Source organism: Nipponia nippon, unplaced genomic scaffold (assembly GCF_047370975.1).
Source record: "Nipponia nippon isolate SJK-2023a ecotype South Korea unplaced genomic scaffold, ASM4737097v1 scaffold_47, whole genome shotgun sequence".
Taxonomy (NCBI): Eukaryota; Metazoa; Chordata; class Aves; order Pelecaniformes; family Threskiornithidae; genus Nipponia; species Nipponia nippon.
This window is the reverse complement of record NW_028262366.1, coordinates 475,619-494,831: the sequence shown is the minus strand read 5'-3', so window position 1 is coordinate 494,831 and position 19,213 is coordinate 475,619. Positions and strand designations below refer to the sequence as shown.

Genomic DNA, 19,213 nt, shown 5'->3' with positions numbered 1-19,213 from the left:
GTCAGCCATCGCTGGCCAAAGCCCTCGGAGGAAGGGGAAGGAGCACAGAGTGAGCGTGGAAGCGGCCATGGCAGTAAAGGTGCGTTAGCTTTTATTTTTATTATTATTTATTATTAGCGCAGATTTGGGGCTGGGTTGAAGGGAAGGGGCGCGGGGCAGCTTGGGGGGGGGCTCTGCCTTGGCGGCAACCGAACCAAATCCCATCTGTGGAGATGGAAACCACCGCCGGCGGGGCTGCAGAGCCAAAAAGCGCTTGCGGGGGGGAATGTTTCACCCCCAAAAAAGGCCAAAATTGGGAATATCCGCCTCGGTCCTGCGGCCTGATGGCGGTGAGGCCTACGCTCAACGTGGCCTCCCTGAAGTGTGGGGACTACAAGCCCATGATGCACCGCGCCCGGCGCCCCCCCCAAGGACTACAACTCCCATCAGCCCCCGCGCTCTATGGCGGGTGGGCGTGGCGTGGCGCGCATGCGCGGAGGCGGAGGCGGGCCCTCCGCCATCTTGTGCCGGTCCCCGAGCAGTGTGAGCGATGTGGGGGGGGTTCCTGTGGCTCTTAAAGGGGGCACGGCCCCGGGGTGGGGCCACCTCGGGTTGAGATGGAGCGCGGCCCGGCGGAGGAGGTTCGCCGGCGAGCGGGACGGCCGCGGCGGGGAGGGCGGCAGCGCGCCGGAGCCTCGGCCCTTCTCTTCCCCTCGGCTTTCCCTTCCCCGTCGCGGGGCCCGCTTTAAGGCCCGGCGGCGGGAACGGGGCTGCGGGGGGGGTAGGGGGGGCCGTGAGGGGCGGGGGGGGGGGGAAGTGGCGGGAAGGCGGGAGGCGGGGTTAAGGGGAGAGGGGGCGGGGTTTGCCGTGGAGGGGCGGGACTTAGGGGCGAGTGGGAGGAGCCAGTCGAAAGGGGGCGTGGTTGTGGAGGGGCGGGGCCAGGCAGAGGCGTGGCTGCGGCGTGTGGGCGGGGCCAAAAGGAGGGCGAGACGCACGGTTGGGGGTTTGGAGGGGTGGAGCCAAGGCAGGGGCGGGGCTTCAGCAGGCTGGGGGCGGGGCCTCCCCCCCCCCCCCCATCCCCTGCCCCCCCTGGAGCTGTGCCACCCCCCAATGTCCCTGTGTCGTCCCCCCCCCCCCCCCCGTGTCCCCCTGGACCCCCCCAGCCCCCCCCCATGGAGCCAGGCCACCCCCATGTGCCCCCCCCCCCGTGTCCCTGTGTCCCCCCATGTCCCTGTGTCCCCCTGGACCCCCCAGCCCCCTCCCCATGGAGCTGGGCCGCCCCCATGTGCCCCCCATGTCCTTGTGTCCCCCCCTGTGTCCCCCTGGACCCCCCAGCCCCCTCCCCATGGAGCTGGGCTGTCCCCCATGTCCCTGTCTCCCCCTGACCCCCCCATGGAGCTGGGCCATCTCCATGTCCCCCTCCCGTGTCCCCACGTCCCCCCCGACCCCCCCATGGAGCCAGATCGCCCCTAAATCCCCCTCCCGTGTCCTCACGTCCCCCCCTGACCCCCCATGTGTGTCCCCCCCCCCCCCCACACCCCCCCCATGGAGCCGGGCCGCCCCGGCCGGCAGCGGGCCCCCGATTGCATCCGACGACAGAAACGCCGGGAGCTGGACGCCCGCCGCAGCAAGTGCCGCATCCGCATCGGGGGGCACCTGGAGCGCTGGTGTCGCCTCAAGGAGCAGCTCGGCTTCGCCCTGCACTCCCAGTTGGCCCAGTTCCTCCTCGACAGGTCGGTGGGGGGGGCTGCAAATCCCTTAAAATCCCTTGGGATGGAGAAAAGAAAGGTTTAAGCTCACTCGCTCTCCCGCTTCCCCCCACAGGTACAGCTCCCACGGCTGCGTCTGGAGCCCAGGTAGGTGCCTCCCACCCCAAATCCGCGTTGGCATCGGTTATTTTGGGTCCAAAAGAGGTGAAAAGAGAAGATTCCCGTTGCATCGAGCGCTTGGGTGCTGGAGGTGCACCTGGAGATGCTCCCCCCTGCCGAGCGGGAGGCGAAGCGCTCCCTCGGTTTGGCTGCGTTGGGGTTTTTTTGGCATCCCCAGCTCTTTTTTTTGGGGGGGGGGAGCTTTTTGAGGTTTTGGGGGTTGCTAAAAAAGGAGAGCTCTTAATACGGTGGAAATATCAGAGCCCGCATGAGATGGCGGAGGGAGACACTTGCAGATGTCTCCCTGCCCTACGCTGGTTTTACACGATGGAGAACAACCGAAAAGCCAAAGTTCGGAGCCGGTTTTCACCGATTTGTTTGGTTTTTGTGCCTTCACCAGGCGAGCCGGAGCCCAGCCTTCTCCACGCCGATGCCCTGCAGCGCCTGGTCGTCCTGTCCCACGGTCATGGCCAGGAGTGCGGTTTCGTCCCCGACGTGAAGCCCCCGGCCCCAGGCAGCACGTCCCAGCTGGTGTGGGAGTGCATGGCCGGGCACAGCTTCTCCTGGGGTGTCCCCGGGACAGCGGGGGACCGTACCCCCACCACCGGTCACCGTGGAGAGGAGCAACAGGGGGACTCGGGGTGCAGCTCCCCACCGGCCACCGGCCGCCGGCGCTCGCTCCGGCGAGCAGGGCTGGCCACCGAATCCGGCTCTGGGAAGGGCGAAGCTGAACCGGAGGGAGCAGCTCGGTCGCCCGTCGGTGATGGGGACCAGAGGGAAGAGCCAGGAGCTGGTAGCGATGATGGCAACGCAGGTGAGCTCCTCTGTGTCCCCTTCTCCACCCTCATTTCCCCATTGGCTTCTTGAGTCCCCATCTTCAGCCCTTCTCCCAGTCCCAGGGGCGCATCGGCCACCTTCCCACTGGGATCAGGTGTTGCCCCAACCCCGTTGCCTCCCTCTTGCTCCAGACGTGACAGCACCGTCACGTAAAACAAATCTCTGGGCCTTTGCTGGAAAAACAGGTAGAAGAGTCTCCCACTGGGCTTGTTCCTACCACAAAACAAGCCCGTATCTTCTCCGTCCTTTCCTTCCCCTGGAAAAGCAGAGCTGGGGCACCTCAGGTTCATTACCGGTCTTGAGCAGAAGACCTCGCTGAGCCCGCACAGATGCAGCTCTCGGCCGTTTCCAAGAGCCACAGCTCTTGTTGCTTATCCAGACTGAAAACCGGGGAGAAAAATCTTTTTTTTTTTCTCCCTGTAGTAGCTATTTGAGAAGAGGTTGAGCTTCTTCCAGTAGAGTATTTTGGAGCAACTTGGCCCTCATTTCTTCTGGTCAGCGGGAAGGCACCATGCAGGTCCTTTCCAACGCCTGCAGGCTTCCCAACCCTGCTGCCAGATCCGCTCCCCATCCTCCTCCTCCCTCCTCTGCCTCTCCCAACATCCCGGCTCAACCAGCCCTGCTTCAACTTACCGCAACTCCTGCCGTCTCCTTGCAGCTCCCCAAGTGCCGACGGAGACCGGGACCATGGCAAAAGATGAGGGGAGGTGAGTGGTGGCATGCGTGAGTCTTCCCCCAGCGTATAACTGGGCTCTCCGGAGCTGAAGGTCAAGTTTGGACCCATCCATCTCATCCCTTGAGTTCTCCAACGGGCGGCCAACGTTGTAACAAAGACCTTCCATGATAACACCCGTTGCGGCAGAGCTGACTTTGATCGTTGCGTTCCCGCAGCGTGCCCATCCCGGAGGAGAAAGCGGAGCAGGGGGCTGAGCCCCAAGAAGAGGAAGAAGAGGAGGACGAGGACTTTGCCGAGGACGATGACCTCACCTACGCCGATGATCTGCGCGATGAGAACTACCACCCATCTCTGGACAGGTGAAGAGCGCTTGGAGCTGCTGGGAAGGAGCCCATGGACTGGGACCACATGAGAGCCAGTCCGCAGGCTCCCAGTCCAGACGGGTATCGCACTGGGAGGGTTTCAGACCGTACATCCCTGCCACCCTCTTGTCTTGCTGACCCTAGCAGAGATGGGAATAATGTCCTTCTATCACCTAAATAAGGCGCTTCTGAGCTCAGAAGGGCACAGCCTTTTGGGGAGACACCTTCTTTCGCTGTATCTCTGCCTGGGTGAGGGTCTTTGCCACGTCCAGCCGTGTCCTGCCACGTCCAACCATCTAAACCGTCTTGCCTATCCCGTGTCTGTCTTCTCCCCCAGCGACTCTGAGCCACAGCGACGACAAAGCCAGCCCAAAGCCCGTAAGAAACCCGTAAAGGAGGAGCAGCCCCCGAACGAGCCGAGCCTGACCAGCTCCAGCCCATCGGAGGAGAAGGTTGGACGAGTCAGGTGAGTCAAGACGGCCGCGTCGGTGTGGTGACGCTGGGGATGGACATTGGGGTGCCCGTCTTGGGGCAGCCATCTCTCCGTGGCCACTGAGCGAGCGTTTTGGGGCATGTTGGAGATGATGCTGCTTTCCGTGCTGAGAAACCAGATGGAAACCATCCAGGCCAACGATAAATGGTGTTCAAGCCCTGAGCTCTGGGCAGGGGAAGAGCCACGTGTCCCCAGGGGGGTTTAATCCTCCTCGCGGTGCCGTCGTCCGCAGGGCAGAGCTGCGTCGCTTGGCCTCGTTGGGCGTTGGAGCTTGCAAAGGGGTCTGGGGTGCCGATCTCGCTACGGGGGGGCTTAACGCGTCTTCATTTCGTCCACCGTGTCTCTCGTGGAGCCGGTCCTGGGTGGTCGGGGAGCAAGGATGTGCTGCTGGGGCAGGGGTTGTCCCCAGAGGGGGATGAAGACCCCTTAAACCACCACTGTGGTGGGCGTTGAAGCCTCCGCGCAGCCTGGAGGTTGCAGCAGCAAAAAAAATCCATACGTCCCACCCCTCCAGCCCCTGCAGAAGCACAGAGACTGCTGTCTCCACCTATAGATAGGGGGCTTCTCCAGCAGCCAGAGCAGCTCTATACGGCCCAGCTATATTGCCCGGCAGCTCAAGCCCAGGGGGAGAAGCGAGTAGCGACGGCAGCGCTGCAAACTTCAAGAGTCGGTCAAGGGACAGCTTGGTAACAACCACCGTTACTTAACTCGCAAGCACTCTTTACCACGGCCTGTTTGAGGCTGAGGGTTAGGTTTTAACCTTTCCTTCCCAGCCACGTGGGCTCAAAATTCACTTTTCTGTTCTAAATAAGCTCAAATCATCGCTCAGTTATTTGCTGGGTCTTTATGCAAGAGGTTGGTCTCGATGCTGAAACAAGAAGAGGGGCCATGCGTTGCCTCTTGGGTCTGACACACAAGGAGATGTCACCTGGCTGGATTTTCTTACATTTTTTAATACGACGAGGGCGTTAAAAACCCCTTTTTCATTGGAGTTCGCCGGCGCAACCACGTAACACCGCCTTGTAACGCATCTTGCCTTCACGCGTCCCATGAAAGACGGGACCGGCAGCAAAACGCACGCCCCAGAACTCACCACGTAAGTATCGTGCTGCTCCGTTAAGGCTTTTTATCAATTAGCTTTTCGCTTTGGCATGGTATTGTCGCTTCTTTTCGGTGCTAAACACCCTTCCCCTCGCCTTGCAGCTCTGAAACCGCCTCAGAACTCGCTGGAAGAGCGAACGCCCACCCGGAGGCCCAGTCCCAGCAAAGGAAAACTTGATGGTAAATACGGCATTTGCTTTTCTCCTCTCCCTGCCCGCCGCTGGTCACGTCGCACCGGGCGACACCAGGCTCTCACCTTCAATGTGAGGGTGGAAAGGTTTGGGTTAGGCCTAAGTAGGCCTTGTTAAGGCCAGACGTGAATTAAAAGAGGGATTTTTCACATTCCCTTGGCATTTTTGGGTCCTGTACACTTTCCATTCAAAATCCTGGTGTTGAGACCTCCTAAAGATGCGCCCAAGGCCCAGTGGAGAGCTGCAGGGGTGGCTGATGAAAGCGGTCATTGACTTTCCTGGGCAACCAGTGCCGTCTTGGAGCTTTTAACCCCCTCTCCAAAGCCCTGCCTAAGCTTTAAGTCGGTTCTGCCCTTTTTAAGGCTGAGCTTGGTTACCGAGATCATATTTCCAGGCATTTGATTAATTTTTTTCCCCCTCTTTTGTCGCAGCAACTGGAAGACTGGAGATAAAAGACTGTTTTATGAGCGAGAGCCTCCAGACTTGCTGTGTTCATCCTCTTCTCTCTCCCCAAAGGTAAGGCCATCGTGAGCTCATCCAACATTTTTAAGAGATTGTGGACAAAGATGCCCAGCCCCTATTTTTATTCCGTGCTGAGGATGTGGTTTGGCATCGTCGTCTATTAAACTATTAATCTCTCTATTTCTCCTCCCCACAAAAGCACGCCTGTTCTTTTTAACGTATTTTTCTTTAATTTCAGGATGTCAGCCCAAAATAGCTGCTGTTTCCACGGAGCTGCGGATAAATTATAGATCAAACGAGGCTGGCCTGAGGTTGACATCAATCTTAAATGTCCTGGGACATATCCAAAACCATGTGAAAGGGTTTTTTTTGTAATGAGTAATAAAGGATCGATCCCTATTTATGGTGTCTGTGTATTTGTTAACGACATCGTTTCCTTCTCTGATGGGGAGAAATATTGGAGTGAATTCCCCAAATGGAGGCAATAAAAGAGAAATGGTTGCCCAGAGGATGGTTTTAACGTAGGGTTTGCTTGGAAAATGTAGGGGTTGCGAGGCTGGAGGACCGCAGCGTCTCGGCTCCATGCTTGGGGACAAAGAGAGGGGACAAGAGCCTCACTCAAGCCCCTTCTTTCCCGTTGCAGCTGCAAGAGGCGAGCGCGGCCGTGCGACGAGGACGTGGCCCAGATCGGCCCGAAGAGGATCAGGTACCCGGGGCCCGTGGGGAAGGGGACGACGAGAAGGTGCAGCTCAGCCCTTCCATGACAGGACACCCTTGGCAAGCGACGCTTGCTCCGACAGGAGCCTCCCGAAGGGCTTTATTTCCTTAAATGAAGCTTTCGATGGGTGGGTAGGAGGGAGGGTGGGTGACGAGGACCTAGTGGGGTGCCAAATCCAAAAGCCACGGCTTTTTCGGCTCTCCTCCCTGCTCACCCTCACCGATGATGGTTTCCCACCCTCTCTTTCTGCAGGAAGGCGGCAAAGCGTGAGATCCTCCTGTGCGACTTCGAAGGCTGCGGCAAGATCTTCTCCAACCGCCAGTACCTGAACGTGAGGGCTGGGGGCAACCGTTGCGCTTAAATCCACCTCTCGTGCCCCGGGAGGTGCAGCCGAGCTGGGCACGAGCATCCCTCCTGCTCCCAGTCTCTTCTGGGGCCACCGGCAGCTTTGGTGACCCATTAGATGGGTCAAGTTTTGCTTGTCCAAGCTCCGTTTTGGGCATTTTGGCTGTTGTCCTAGAGGCAGAGCTGGGCAACCCCAATTCCCCACGGCTTTCCGAAGCTGGATAATAAGGGAGGCGTTGGCCTCGTGTGTTGAGCAGCAGCTCGGCGTGCCTGAGGTCTCTTGAAGTCCCACCACGCGCTTCAGGGAGCGAAACAGGGCGGGGAGGTTTTCGCTGGAAGGTGCCCTTGGGCTTTCTCCAAGTGCAGCTTCTCAGCGCCATCCTCCTCTCTTCTCACTCCCCCTTTTTTCTCCCCAAAACGGCAGCACCACAAGAAGTACCAGCACGTCCACCAGAAGACCTTCACCTGCTCGGAGCCCAGCTGCGGCAAGTCCTTCAACTTCAAGAAGCACCTCAAGGAGCACGAGAAGCTGCACAGCGGTGAGTCGGCCACCTCGGCACGGGCACCTACACGGATATATACCCCCCTATACCTCCTCTCCTGCGCTGGTCCACCTCTGCTGGGCTCCAGCTGGCCATACCCACGTCCTCGCCGTTCAGGCGCATCCCTGGTAGATGTTACCGCACCCGTTTTGCTTTCTGCTCCCGAGATCGCCATTTCTGTGCTGGGAAAGCATCCTGGCTCCTAAAACTCATCCTGAAGCCCCCTGTGCTCTTCTCGGCTGGATCAGCCCCTCAGCTTTTTTTTTTTTTCCCTTCTGCCCCCCAGACAAGCGGGACTATATCTGCGAGTTCTGCGCCCGATCCTTTCGTACCAGCAGCAACTTGATCATCCACAGGCGCATCCACACAGGGGAGAAGCCCCTGCAGTAAGTACCGGTCCCACCAACGCGACCGCTGGCTCCCCGGGTGGCATCAGGGTTTCTCCCCATCGCTTTGCAACTCAAATTTAGCTTCTCGGAGTTTCTCGCCGCGGGTAGCCGGAGGACTTGCTGTTATTTTTGCTTTGCCGAAAGGTTTCTGCCCGCCGGGGCGGGCTGCGCTCTGATCCAGCAGCTTGAGGATCAGCGTCAGAGCGTGGGCTTGATTTGGAGAAGCGTAATTATCTGGGATTTACCGAGAGCGATGCAGCTCCTTGCCTGGAGGGTGTGCTGAAGCCACACCGAGCGAAGGACCGCAGCGGCGCGGGGCGGTGGCGTTGCTAAGCCCACGTAAAACTGCAGCAGCAAGATGAGGCGGGGCCAATTCTCCCTCGCGCTTAATCCCTTGTAATGCCTGTCTTTTTTATTCTTTTACGTTAAATCTCCTCCTGTTTTCTCCCAGGTGCGAGATCTGCGGCTTCACCTGCCGCCAGAAAGCCTCCCTGAACTGGCACATGAAGAAACACGACGCCGACTCCTTCTACCAGTTCTCCTGCGACATCTGCGGCAAGAAGTTCGAGAAGAAAGACAACGTCACTGCCCACAAAAGCAAAAGTCACCCCGAAGTGCCCGGCGGACCCCCCCAGGGCGAGGGGGGCCAGCGGCAGGCGGTGCCGTCCCCACCGCTGAACTTCGGCGCAGGGCTGCAGGCGGGGCCGGAGCAGCCGGAGGCACCCGGAGCGTTGGCCGCAGAGCCCCTGGAGATGCCGGGGCTTGGGGACGCCCTGGCGAGCGGTGGAGAACCGGAGAAGACCCCACCTCCCATCGCAGCCTTGGCTGAGTATCGGGGGGGGAGCCGGCAGGATCCGGGCGCGCCCCGAGGCCGGGTGATGGACGGCGTTGGTTCGTAGCGGGATTCATCCTCCAGTTCTTGCCGCAGGAGGGACCAGAGAGCAGGAGAGGACCCACGGGGCAAGACGAAGCGACGCCGGACCCCGCGGCGTGTGCCAGCAGCACGTCCAGGTGCCAAAAATACAAGGGATGGGCAAGGACCGGCGCTTCCCGGGGGAAATCCCAGCTTTTCCGCCAAAACCCAGCCTTCCCTGGAGCTCGCAGCAGCGTTGCCGCAGGCGGAGAGCCTCGCGCCCGGCTCCCTCGCTGCGAGGAGGGAGCGTGAGGTTGCCAAAGTCCTCGGCAGGATCCTCAATAAAGACTTATTTTGTATAAAAGTGGGTTTCCCCGCTTGCGGCGGCCACCTCTGCGCCGAGTTTCTATGAAGAACAGCGGTAGAAAAGGGCGATTTCCCTGAGTGCGGCCTGCCCAGGCCACAGGTTGTATTTCGCACAATAAAAAAAGGGCGATTGCGGTCGGGAAGGCAACGGTAGGTGGAGGAGAGCGAGGCTGTATCGGTTTTGGCCTCGGATAACGGGTGTTATTTGATCCGGCGATGGTTCCCCAAGTCCTATAAACACCACTTGCCTTTTATTGAGCCTTTTGGGAAAGGACTGTAATATTTACGCAGCCTTGAAGGTTGCCCGCTCAACAGGGTTTATCGGGGGGAAAAAAAATCACCCCCCTGCAAGCGGAGGCCAGAAGACGGTTTTGACACAGATAAAGGGGCTGCGGGGAGGACGGAATCGCGCCCGTGGGAATCGGGATGAGCCGGAGCGCGGCCCCGTATCCAAACCGCGCCGCCGGTTATCGGCTTAGAGAAACCGGCCACGAAGGAATTGACCCAAAAACGGGGCTGCGAGGGCTCCGAGAGCTCCCAGACCAGGGATAAATATCGCAGAGCATCTCTGCACCATCACTACCCCCTCTTGGGGGCATCTGCTTTCCTGCTGCGCGATATTTTCCTTCTCAGAGCAGAACTGGGGGGATTTTCTGGGCTGGGGGGGGGGGAACGGGCACCCCAATTTCCCCCCAGCACGGGGCAGCAGCACCCCTCGTGCTCCCGCTCCTTCCCCGTGCGCACGCGGCTGCTGCCTGCAGCAAGGCTGCGTCCCCTCACAGAGGGGCTGCCACCCACCCCCAAAAAAGAGGGGTTTTCACCCCAAAAAGGGCTTTTTTTCACCCCAAAGAAGGGCTTGATGCTGCCAGGTGCTGAGCACCGGCAGGGCCATGGGGAGCAAGCAGGACCCCCCCTTTCACCATGCAAGCCCCTACCATCGCTCCCCCAAACCCAGGGTCCCTCTCTCCCCTTATTCTGCCTCCCCAAGGGTTTCGTTTAGAGGCTTTAAATATTATTTTATTCCTTTTCTAGCAGCTCTCAAAGAAAACGGAGCTGTTGCCTCATTGCTTTCTGACTAAAGAGTTAAAATACATCTCTATATACGCAAGGAAAAGGTCTTAAACCCGCTTCTTTGGGCATTTAAAGTTAATTTACCCTCTGCAGGGACCCCGAAACTCTGCCGAGCCCCCCGAGCGCCAAGGAGAGGCGTCACCTCGGAGGAGAGGGGGGCTCAGCAGCAGCGGCATCGCCACAGGCCCAAGCCTGGCCCCGGAGAGCGGCTTTTCCTTCCGCTGCCGGCACCGACAAACATCGGATGGTTGGGTTTTAGGGGGTTTGGGGGTTTTGTGGTTTTTTGTTTTTTTTTTTTTTTTTTTTTTTTTGCACAGCAACTTTTATTTCCCCACTAAACAGAGTGACAGGGCAAAGAGACATAACAGCATCGCGGGATCACACGAGGGCGGGCAGGGGTTTATAAGCACGCGTGAGATCACACCTAGAACAAGGCTTCCCCCTCCTTCCCCACGACACGGCCTGGGTTTCCATCACCCCACATCCGCAAAGCCAGCCCCAAAAATCTGCGACGCCGAGCGCGCCCGAGAGACTCCATGATTTGCGACACGTCCGTGGCTCTCTCCCTACAGCTACGCCCCTGCCAGCTTTTGGGTTGACCCCAAAATCGTGTGTGTCCCCCTCCCCCCCCGGCTCAGACTGCCTCGCTCCCCGGGGCTGCGGCTCCCAGCGCTCGGCTCTACGGCTGCGCGGCGTTAACGGGGGGGAAGCGGCGAGGGAGATGGCGGGGTTTTGCTCTCTTAGCTCTAGCGGCAGCGAAAAGACGGGCTCGGCCCCTTCCCAAGGAGGAAAGGAAAGCGAGGATGGGGTGGGGGGAAAGCTAAAAGGTGACCTGCAGAGCAATGGTCTCAGAAATCGGAGGGGGTACAGTACCTCTCCTCCTCACGCAGGTTTTCTAGCCCTCGAGAGCTTCCCGGGGTGCACAAAAGCAGGCGGCTTTGGCTACGGATCAATGCAGGATGCGATAAACCCCTAAGGTAGCTTCTCTCCCTGGTTACGTCCCTGTTTTCATGGGGCAGCCAACTTCGAACAGAACAAAAACAAAAACATGGGGTTGCTTTTACAGCAGAGGCGGGGGGAAATAACCCCACGTCGAGGCTTTTTAAGCAGTCACCCTCAATGGTCGATGCCCCAGAGGAAGGTTTTCAGGGTAAAGAGACCCAAAACTTTTAAACGCGACAAGAAAAAGTTAACCCCAAAGCCGAACAAGGGATAATCATGAGTTTCGGGGTCCTCTGTCTGAAAGCAAGGGGAAAAGGGGGACAGGAGGGGGCACTACTTGCAGGTCACCTTGGGGAGGGATAAAGAAACCGGACGGGGTCAATTGCAGAGGGAGAGCGAGGAGCCCACGTAGAAGAGCCAGAAGAAAGGAAAGATCTTTTCGGTGAAAGCGGCCGTGAAGGTGAAGATGGGAGCCATGTTATCGGCGTTGTAAAACGCCACCCACCCACCTTCGTAGTCCAGGTACACCCCGATCTTCCTGGGCCTCTCGCACAGGGACAGGGGCGTCTCCGGGGAGGTGAAAGCCTGATACTGATCCCAATTCTTCCCCTTCCAGTTCAACCCCACCGCCCAGATCCCCTCCTCCGGAGCAAAGTCGATTTTCTCCTTCCTCCGCACCGACTCGCGGGCCGCCCCCAGGACCCAGCTCTCTCCGTCTCCCACCTCCACCTCCCAGTAATGCCTCCCAGCTATGAAACCCTCCGCCGCCAGCACGCAAAAGGAATAATCGAATCTTTTGGGGTTTGCCGGCAGCTCCTGGGGAGCGCTCCTGAGCCGCACGCTCCTCTTGTCCTCCGACAGCACCAGGTAGGGGTTGGCAGTGTCCGGGTCCAGAGAGAGATCACCTGGGAAGAGGGAAGCATGGATGTGAGCGTCTGCAAGCTAAGGACCCTTCTCCCACCCTGGTCGGAGCTGCCCTCCGAGGGGATTCATCGTCTCTGCCCCAGACCAAGCAAGGACGACGCCAGACGAGTCGCTTCCCAAAGTTTTAAGCGCCCAAAGTGCAAAGAGCCGCAGGGGAACCAAGATCAGGCTCCGCTTTCTAATTAAAGCGGAGAAACAGCCAGATCTCTGCTGCCAACCCCCCGGCCTGCCCCACCCGAGACACCTCCGTCCTCGGGAATAGAAACTTCTGGGCAGAAATAACTTTTTTTTTTAGTCACTGCCAAGCGCCGGAGAGCAGCGAGCACAAAGATCCTCGTGTCTAAGAGCTGCTCTTGTCCTCGGGGGACTGCCAGGAACTAGGGCTGCACGGCCTGAAAACGACTGTGAGAGGGGAATATCAGAGACTGCGGAAAGCGAGGGGCCTGTCCTGCACCCAGCCAAGGAGACGGAGCCCAGCGACGGCCCTGAGCTACCAGCAGCAAACGCAAGAGGTTGCAAAGTCCATCTCTGAGCTAACTCAGCACCCGCCGGCGGGGCCAAAGGTCTCCTCGCTCCGGGTAGAGTGGATCAGCTTCTGGAGAGTCCTCTTAACCCCACGGTTTCCTAACAAATTCAACGGTTGCCCCTTTTGTGGACTCACCCAGCAGCTGCATCGGTTTTTCCCCCCTTCCTTTGGCAGCACCAGCAGTAATTTTCTCCTCTCCTGACCTCCAAAGCTAGCTTGAAGGTCTCACCGCCGACATACCCCCCCCCGGGGAAGCTGAAACGCTCAAATTAAGCCCTGCAAAAATGAAGGTCAGGCTCCCAAAACCAAACCAGACTCACCTGTGTCATTCTCCAGCTCGAACCGGAGGTTCTCTGAGGGAAGAAAAGGAAGAAATTTAGACCCCTTCGGTCACGGGGCGTCCCCGGGGACTGCCTACGCGCACGCGACCTTGCTCCCTGCCTTACGGCAAACCACCGCACGCTGCTGCTTGGGAACGACCGCGTACGGCTGCATCGGACTTCCACGCAGAAATCCACGCAAATGCGCTGCTTTTCAAGCAAACGGGGCTTTATATTTTTGATGAGCAGATGCTCAAACAATAAAGAGTTCTCCCAACAAGCCCAAGGGAGAAACAAGAGCACAGCTCAAAGCAAATCACCTTTTAAGGCGAATTTCATCTTTCTTTTAAGGCGAATTAAACGTAGGGGTTAGGAGACACCAACTTTTAAAGAAAACCTTTTTCAGCGCTCACCCTTGAACTCCAGCAAGACCTCTTTCAGCACTGCGCTCTTCTGGGAAAAGCTCTTGAGTTTCTTCTCCAGCTCCGTGAAGCCAGCCTCCGGCTTGCAAAACATCCAGCTCTCAAAGCTGGGGAGGAGAAATAAGTATTAGTTTCCCCTCTGGAAAAAAATAAAATAAAATAAAATCTCCAAACGAGAGGCAGGAAAGAAACCTGCCCTGGTACTGAAGAAGTTTGGCATTGGATTATTCTCCCTCTGTCAGCGCTTGTGAGGCCACACCTGAGGACTGGGTCCAGTTTGGAGCTGCCCAGTACGAGGCACACAGGAGGCCACTGGGACAGAGATGTGGGGGGATCTCCACACCTTGGTGGGGGCCCAGCCCTGAGCAGCCTGATCCGGCTTTTGCTACTGGTCCTGACGGTGTGGGTTTGGTCCCTCACCAACCGAGCCCCGCCGCGGTTTCCTCTGGAAGGACGCTCCAGCCCCCCCGCAACCCGCCGGCTGCAAAGCCCCGCCGCGACGGTGTGGTTTTTGCCTCAAAGGTAACACCCGGGCGCGGGCGAGAACCACGAGGCAGGCGGGGCGGGAGCCGGACGGGGCGTACGCCCTCGCAACGCCAGCTCTGCCTCCGGTGTGAGCCTCCCAGTTAACCCAGCAAGGGCCCAGGTTCACTCACCTGCTTCCAGCTGGGACAACACCCTGAAGAGAGAGAAAAAAAAACCCGAGAATCAGTACGAGTCTCTCTTCTACCTCACAGCCTCCAAAATCCTCCCCAAAAGCGGCCCCACGGCTGCTCTGCTAAGGGGGATCAGCTCTCAGCAGCTGTTTCCAAAGCAGAGCGCAACTGGACTCACGGAGATGGCAGAATTGTAATGATAGGGTTTTTTTCTTCCCCTTTTTCTTTTTTTAGTGTGGGTGGGGAAAAAAAAAACAACATGCTTTTTTAAAGAAATTAAGAAAAATCATGACTGCCATCAAGCTGCCAAAACCATGAGGATTCAGGGCTCACAGTGACGATGGAATGACACAAACCAAAAATGTTTGTTTGGGTATTTCTTAGTTCTTGGTATCAAAGGGAGCCCAAGCAGCTTCACTACTAAAAGGGCCAATTTTACCCCCAAAAACTGTGCTAAAAGTTGGGTTCCCACCTGAAAAAGCAGCCCAGCAGCAAGTCAAAACCCCTGACTCAGAGACGGGCCAGCTCCAGCATGGAGTTAATGGACCGAGCTGCTCCCCAGCAGAACCCGTCAGCACCCTGCGGTCCCTCTAAATGGATTTTTGTCCCCAGGGATCCCAACCTCGAGCTCTCCTGGGTTTTACACCCTGCTATGCCATAACCTCCGGGCTGGAAGGACACATCCCAGGAGTCTCACCTGCCCAGACTGGTTTCCTGGGCCATTCTCTCCTCCCTGCTCGCCCAGCAGCTTATCAAGCTGGGCAATCTCCTCAGAGAGCCGGGAGACGCTCTCATCTCTTCTCTTGACGATGTCTCTGTCGAGCTCCTCCAGACGGGACAGCAGGAGCTGCTCCTTCTCCTCCAGGAAGCCCCGGAGCTCCTTGCACTCGGCCACAATCTTCTGCCTCTCCACTTCTGTCTGCTTCTGCAAAACCCAGAGGGGGAACCCACGTGAGACCGACATCCCCGCGGCCGGGGGGGTTTTGGGGAACCCCCCACCCCGAGGCACTCACCAGCAAGTCTTCGCTCTGCCTCTCCCTCTCAGCCTTGGCTTCCTCACGCCCTTTCCTCAGGGAGCTCAAATGCTCCTGTGGCACCTCCTGGAAGGAGAAAGAGGAGATCTGTTGGGAATCTTTCCTCTTTGGGATCAGGAATACGGAGGAAAGGGATGGTGGGGGATTCCCTCCAATTTCATCAACTGTGTTTATTTTTTTTTTTTAAGCTGGAGAACACCACGAACCCAAAAAGAGGTGAGGCCATCACCGCACTGTGTCCTCCCCTGCCCTGTTATCCTCAACCCTTAGTTTCGGGCATGCCAAGAAAGCCCAAAACTTTCCCCAACCAGCCCAAAAACTGTCCCCTAAAACAGCCTGAGCAGTTCGGAGCCAGGGGCAGGAGGAAGAAGAAAGAGGAGCAAGGCAAAAAAAAAAAAATTAGAGCCAATTTTTAGCTCCCTGTAAGAGCGCAGCTGCAAACGCAAACCACTAAGTCCCACCCACGTGAAAACCCCTTCCGCCTCAGCGCCTCTCGGGATCAGCTTTCACATCTCAGCCCCGCCACGAGCCGGGGAGACCGGCCGAGGCACCCCGACATCTGCCTGAACCCCACCGAGATGGAGGGGCCAGCCACCTCCAGGCTGCTCCTTAAGTTTATTAACGGCTTATTACTAGAAACCATCGTGCCCGCCCTCATTTAAGTCATTTGACCTCCGAGGAAGATGGAGAAGCTCCTAGCAACACTAAACAAAAAGCAGCAGGGCTTTTGGGAGCAAGCAGCGACGGATCTTTTATAAATAAAATGCAAAGCTACAGAGATTTTGCTGTTGCTAACCGGCTGTGCAAACCGGTGCTTGCTACCACATGCCTCCTGATAATGCAGAATTTAAGCACGAGATAAAAGCAAAAATCGGAAAAATGGGGGCACGGGTTGCAAGCAGCCCCCAAGGGGCAACAACCCGTTGTTAAAAATGCGTAAAAGCAGATTAACGAAGGGGGAAAAAAAAAAAAAAAAACCACAAGAGAGCAGCAGCCTGAGCAGCGTTCAATGGCGGACCTGCCTAAAGACGCTGCGGTCTTAAAAAAGGACAAGATCCCAAATTTGGGGGTGGGGACGATGCCGCCAACTCGAGCTCTGGCTTCCCACTAAGAGCAGCCGCAGCCACTGAAGATGACAAGGATGGTGCAACCAGGCACCCACCGCAATTTCAGTACAAAATTCAGTATAAAAGCCTTTGGTGCCACCTGCCTCGACACTGATAATTGCAACAATTAATATGCAGCGGTTAACGATCACGCAATCCCCTTCCCCAATCCACCGTGATCGCCCCGGCTGCTGCTCCTCCTCCTCCTCCAGCCGCTGCTGCGCAGTAAACATCCGCTCCCCGTCCGGCATCTTGGTTTTCCTTCACCCCGCCGGAGAAACGAGGCCTGGCTGCTCAGGGTTAGGCCACCGCGCTCACACGCCTCTTAATTATTAATTAATAACTATTTCCACCAGGGAGCCCCCCTGCATCGCAATGTGTGGGTCTCCCCTTCATCACCACGGCGGTTTCGGCAGAGATCAAACACCGCCGAAGTCCGGGCTTCGTTTTTGCTCTGCGTCACGTTGCTCAACCACCTTGTGCTGGTTTTTTTGGGGGGGGGGGGGGGAGTCACTCCTGGGGGATTCCTGCTCCACTTTAGCCCCAGATTGTGCTCGGTGCTAAAAAAATAAGCCTCCCCACCCCCAGGAGCCAGGCTCCACGCTCATTCCAGAGCGTTGCTGCCCAGGAAAGCTGAGGATTTTGGGGTGCCTGATGGTATTTTGCACACTCACACCTGCACGGAAGCGATCCCAGGGATTTCCATCCCAGCTCAGCCTTATTTCAGACAGGAGACTAAACTGGCCGACACCCCCCTCCCAGTATCTTCCCAGTTAAACCCAGCTCCATTTTGCACAGGGGACAGTCCCCCATCCTGCCCTACTGCATGGGGTCAGCCCCCACCCCGGGGTGTCCCTATTTCTGGGGCGGATTTGAGTCCCTATTGAACCCCATATCCCGCCCCACTGTATGGAGAAGCACCCACTTTAGAATGGGGTCCCCGGTGAGGCCCCATTCTGCACCCCACACCCTGGGGGGGACACCCCACTACCCTCCCTACACCCAGGTACGTAGGAATAGGGGCATACACATCAGTGGGGTGCTCCCTGTTGCACCCCAGGTGCATTGCCTCCCGCGGGGAGGGGGTTCCCCGGTGCACCCCCACCCCGCGGGGTGTCCTTATTGCACCCCCAATTCGGGCTGGGGGGGGGCCTTGCTCCTCTCCCTTCACAAAAAGGGTCCTTATTGCATCCCCCATCCTCCTGCACCCGAGAGGGGCTCCCCAAGGCATCTCCTCATTGCACCCCAACATCCCGGGGGGGCTCCCAGGACTCTCCCTCCTTGGGGGGGGTCCCTACCGCCCCCAAACTGGGCTCCCGCTGCACTGCCGCCCCCGGGAGAGGGGTCCCTACTGCACCCCCATAAACAGGGGAGTCCTTAGGGCACCCCATGTGCTCCCCAGCTCCCGGTGCACCGCCCCCCCCCCCCGCCACTGACCTCTGCGGCGTGGGCCGCCTCCTCGGCGGGGAGCACGGTGTGGGTACGGTGCTCCCGGGAAAGGTGACAGACGACGCAGACGGCGCGGCGATCCTGCACGCAGTAAAGCCGCAAGGGTTCGCCGTGGCGCGGACAGCGCGGCGGCCCCGGCGGGCCGGGCGGAGCGGCGGCGGGCAGAGGCGGGGCGGGGGCGGGAGGCCCCGGCGGGGGTTCGGCAGGGCCCGGCGGCAGCCCCAGCTGGCGGACGATGTGGACGATGTTACCGAGAGAACGGTTAGGGCGGAAAAGCCGTTGCGGCACCGGTTCCCGGCACTGCGGGCAGCAGAGCCGCCGCGCCGAGTCCTCCCAGCACTGGGTCACGCAGGCGCGGCAGAAGTTATGACCGCACTCGGCCACCAACACCGGGTCGTTGAAGTACTCCAGGCACACCGGGCACGTTAACTCGTCCTGCAGGCTTCGGGCCGCGCTGCAGGGAGCGGGCGGGACGGCGGGGGGAGCGGGCGGCGCCTCCATCCCGGCTCCCCGGCTGCGCTGGGCTCCGCGCTCCGCTCCGCGCCGCTCCGCCGCCCGACTGCCGGCCGGGAGGGGCGGGGCCGCGCCTGCGCGCGGCGGAGGGGGCGTGGCCGCGCCTGCGCGGGGAGGGAGAAGGCGCCAGGACGTCGGCGTCTCCCCCCCCCCGGGGGGGCGGGCTGCGCGTGCGCGGCCTGAGAGGGGGCGGGGCCCGGGGGGCTATAGAGAACGGGGCGGGGGGGGGGGGGTGGCCCCCTATAGGTGCTGGGGGAGTCCGGGTGTCTGGGTCCCTATAGGATGTTGGGGGGTGGATGGAGCGGTGCGTATAGGGTGCTGGGAGGGGTGTGACTCCCTCTAGGATATTGGGGGGTGGATGCATCGGTGCCTATAGGGTGCTGGGAGGGGCGTGAGCCCCTATAGGGTGCTGGAGGAGCCCGGGTGTCTGGGTTCCTATAGGATGTTGGGGGGGGTATGGATGCATCGGTGCCTATAGGGTGCTGGGAGGGCTGTGTGTCCATATAGGTGCTGGGGGAGTCCGAATGGCTGGGTCCCTATAGGATGTTGGGGGGTGTGTGGATGCATCAGTGCCTATAGGGTGCTGGGGGGGTCCTTATAAGTTGTTGGGGTGGGGGGAGAATGCGTCTCAGTCCCTATAGGGTACCGGGGGGAGGTCTGCGTCCCTGTAGGTTGCTGGGGGGGGGGGAAGCCTGGGTGTCTGGGTGCCTATAGGATGTTGGGGGGATGCATCGGCGCCTATAGGATGTTGGGGGGGGGGGGCAGCCGGGCGCCTGGGCTCTCGCTGGCTCTGCAGCAGCCCCACGGAGCATCCCTACATCCAGGGAGCTCCATCATCCTGAGAATTCCCTGAAAATAAACTTTAAATACACATTAATTATTCCCATCCCCTCAGCCCGTCTCTCTTAAACCAACACTATTAAATCACGTCTTAATAATCGCTAAAAATGATCATCTTAACGTCTCAACTTCTGACACCAAAGTGTCTTCGTTAGGCTGAACGCTGGCGATTTATTTTAATTTTTCTTAATTATTCTCCCCCCGCCCGGCTGAAACAGCCTCCCGTTT

General features: G+C 58.8%; 2 protein-coding genes across 2 annotated transcripts; one reads left to right on the top strand and one right to left on the bottom strand.

The window, feature by feature from the left end:
* The first annotated feature begins 64 nt into the window (after positions 1–64).
* ZNF692 (zinc finger protein 692) lies at positions 65–10,372 on the top strand. Its single transcript, XM_087729882.1, has 12 exons — positions 65–522; positions 1,516–1,712; positions 1,804–1,835; positions 2,248–2,661; positions 3,343–3,391; positions 3,576–3,719; positions 4,060–4,188; positions 6,613–6,675; positions 6,940–7,018; positions 7,457–7,571; positions 7,861–7,960; positions 8,415–10,372. Exons 1-12 carry the CDS (start codon positions 442–444, stop codon positions 8,860–8,862), a joined length of 1,851 nt encoding a protein of 616 aa, XP_087586008.1. The 5' UTR covers positions 65–441; the 3' UTR covers positions 8,863–10,372.
* Positions 10,373–10,524: 152 nt separating this feature from the next.
* Positions 10,525–18,217, bottom strand: LOC148052525 (E3 ubiquitin-protein ligase TRIM7-like). The gene is made up of 7 exons (XM_087729918.1): positions 17,621–18,217; positions 15,057–15,143; positions 14,741–14,968; positions 14,044–14,066; positions 13,379–13,494; positions 12,966–12,998; positions 10,525–12,100 (listed from the first exon to the last, which is right to left on the bottom strand). Exons 1-7 carry the CDS (start codon positions 18,131–18,133, stop codon positions 11,574–11,576), a joined length of 1,527 nt encoding a protein of 508 aa, XP_087586044.1. The 5' UTR covers positions 18,134–18,217; the 3' UTR covers positions 10,525–11,573.
* Positions 18,218–19,213: the final 996 nt, after the last annotated feature.